The 1,753-nt window shown below is 66.7% G+C and overlaps 1 protein-coding gene across 1 annotated transcript in view; it reads left to right on the plus strand.

The window, feature by feature from the left end:
• The window catches only part of LOC107199281 (IMP U3 small nucleolar ribonucleoprotein 4), a gene marked incomplete at its 5' end in the record, with an annotated part of 7,499 nt that extends 5,752 nt beyond the window's left edge, over window positions 1-1,747 (plus strand). Inside the window, 3 exons of the mRNA XM_015616614.3 lie at window positions 11-152; window positions 239-309; window positions 842-1,747. Coding sequence (XP_015472100.2) covers window positions 11-152; window positions 239-309; window positions 842-954 — 326 coding nt within the window. The remainder of the gene's footprint in view (window positions 1-10; window positions 153-238; window positions 310-841) is intronic.
• Window positions 1,748-1,753: the final 6 nt, after the last annotated feature.

The raw sequence follows: 1,753 nt of genomic DNA on the forward strand, positions 1-1,753 counted from the left end.
CTGTCCCCTCTCTGTCCCCTCCCTGTCCCCTCCCTGTCCCCTCCCTGTCCCCCGCAGGTTGGGACCATCCTCAAGCACCTGTTCCCGGTTCCCCGTCCCGACAGTCGCCGCGTGGTGACCTTCGCCAACGAGGACGACGTCATCCTCGTGCGGTGGGTGCCACCTTGGGGACACGGGGACAGGGACAGACCCCTCCCCTCCCCACGCTGACCCCCCCTGACGCCCCCTCCCCCCGCAGGAACCACGTGTACCGGCGCCGGGGGCGGACGGTGGAGCTGGAGGAGGTCGGACCCCGCTTCCAGCTGAGGCGTGAGTGTCCCCCTGGTGTCCCCAAGTGTCCCCTGGTGTCCCCCTGGTGTCCCCCTGGTGTCCCCCTGGTGTCCCCAAGTGTCCCCAAGTGTCCCCCTGGTGTCCCCAAGTGTCCCCAAGTGTCCCCCTGGTGTCCCCAAGGGCCCCCTGCTGTCCCCAAGTGTCCCCCTGGTGTCCTCAAGTGTCCCCTGGTGTCCCCAAGGGTCCCCAAGTGTCCCCCTGGTGTCCCCAAGTGTCCCCTGGTGTCCCCAAGTGTCCCCCTGGTGTCCCCCTGGTGTCCCCAAGTGTCTCCCTGGTGTCCCCAAGGGTCCCCCTGGTGTCCCCAAGTGTCCCCCAGTGTCCCCAAGTGTCCCCAAGGGTCCCCCTGGTGTCCCCCTGTGTCCCCCCTGTGTCCCCAAGTGTCCCCCAGTGTCCCCTGGTGTCCCCAAGTGTCCCCGTCGTGTCCCCAAGGGTCCCCCCAGTGTCCCCAAGTGTCCCCAAGTGTCCCCCTGGTGTCCCCAAGTGTCCCCAGCCTGTCCCCGTGTCCCCCCAGCCTACCTGATCCGCCTGGGGACCCTGGAGCAGGGAGAGGCGGCCGACGTCGAGTGGCGCTGGCACCCGTACACGGCCACGGCCCCCAAACGGCGCCTGCTGAGCGCCACCTGAGCCCCCCCAGCACCTGGGGAGACCCCCCAGCACCTGGGGAGACCCCTGAACACCTGGAGAGACCCCCCTGAGCACCTGGAGAGACCCCCCAACACCTGGAGAGACCCCCCTGAGCACCTGGAGAGACCCCTGAACATCTGGAGAGACCCCCCAGCACCTGGAGAGACCCCCCTGAGCACCTGGGGAGACCCCCTGAACACCTGGAGAGACCCCCCAACACCTGGAGAGACCCCTGAACATCTGGAGAGACCCCCCAGCACCTGGGGAGACCCCTGAACACCTGGAGAGACCCCCCAGCACCTGGGGAGACCCCCGAACATCTGGGGAGACCCCTGAACACCTGGGGAGACCCCTGAACATCTGGAGAGACCCCCCTGAGCACCTGGAGAGACCCCTGAACACCTGGAGAGACCCCTGAACATCTGGAGAACTCCCTGAACACCTGGAGAGACCCCTGAACATCTGGAGAACTCCCTGAACACCTGGAGAGACCCCTGAACATCTGGGGAGACCCCTGAACATCTGGAGAGACCCCTGAACATCTGGGGAGACCCCTGAACATCTGGAGAGACCCCCCAGCACCTGGAGAGACCCCTGAACATCTGGGGAGACCCCCCAGCACCTGGAGAGACCCCCTGAACACCTGGGGAGACCCTGGAGCACCTGGAGAGACCCCTGAACATCTGGAGAGACCCCTGAACACCTGGAGAGACCCCTGAACACCTGGAGAGCCCCCCTGAGCACCTGGGGAGACCCCAGAACATCTGGAGAGACCCCCCAGCACCTGGAGAGACCCCCT

The sequence above is a fragment of the Parus major genome, unplaced genomic scaffold, assembly GCF_001522545.3.
Source record: "Parus major isolate Abel unplaced genomic scaffold, Parus_major1.1 Scaffold549, whole genome shotgun sequence".
Taxonomy (NCBI): domain Eukaryota; kingdom Metazoa; phylum Chordata; class Aves; order Passeriformes; family Paridae; genus Parus; species Parus major.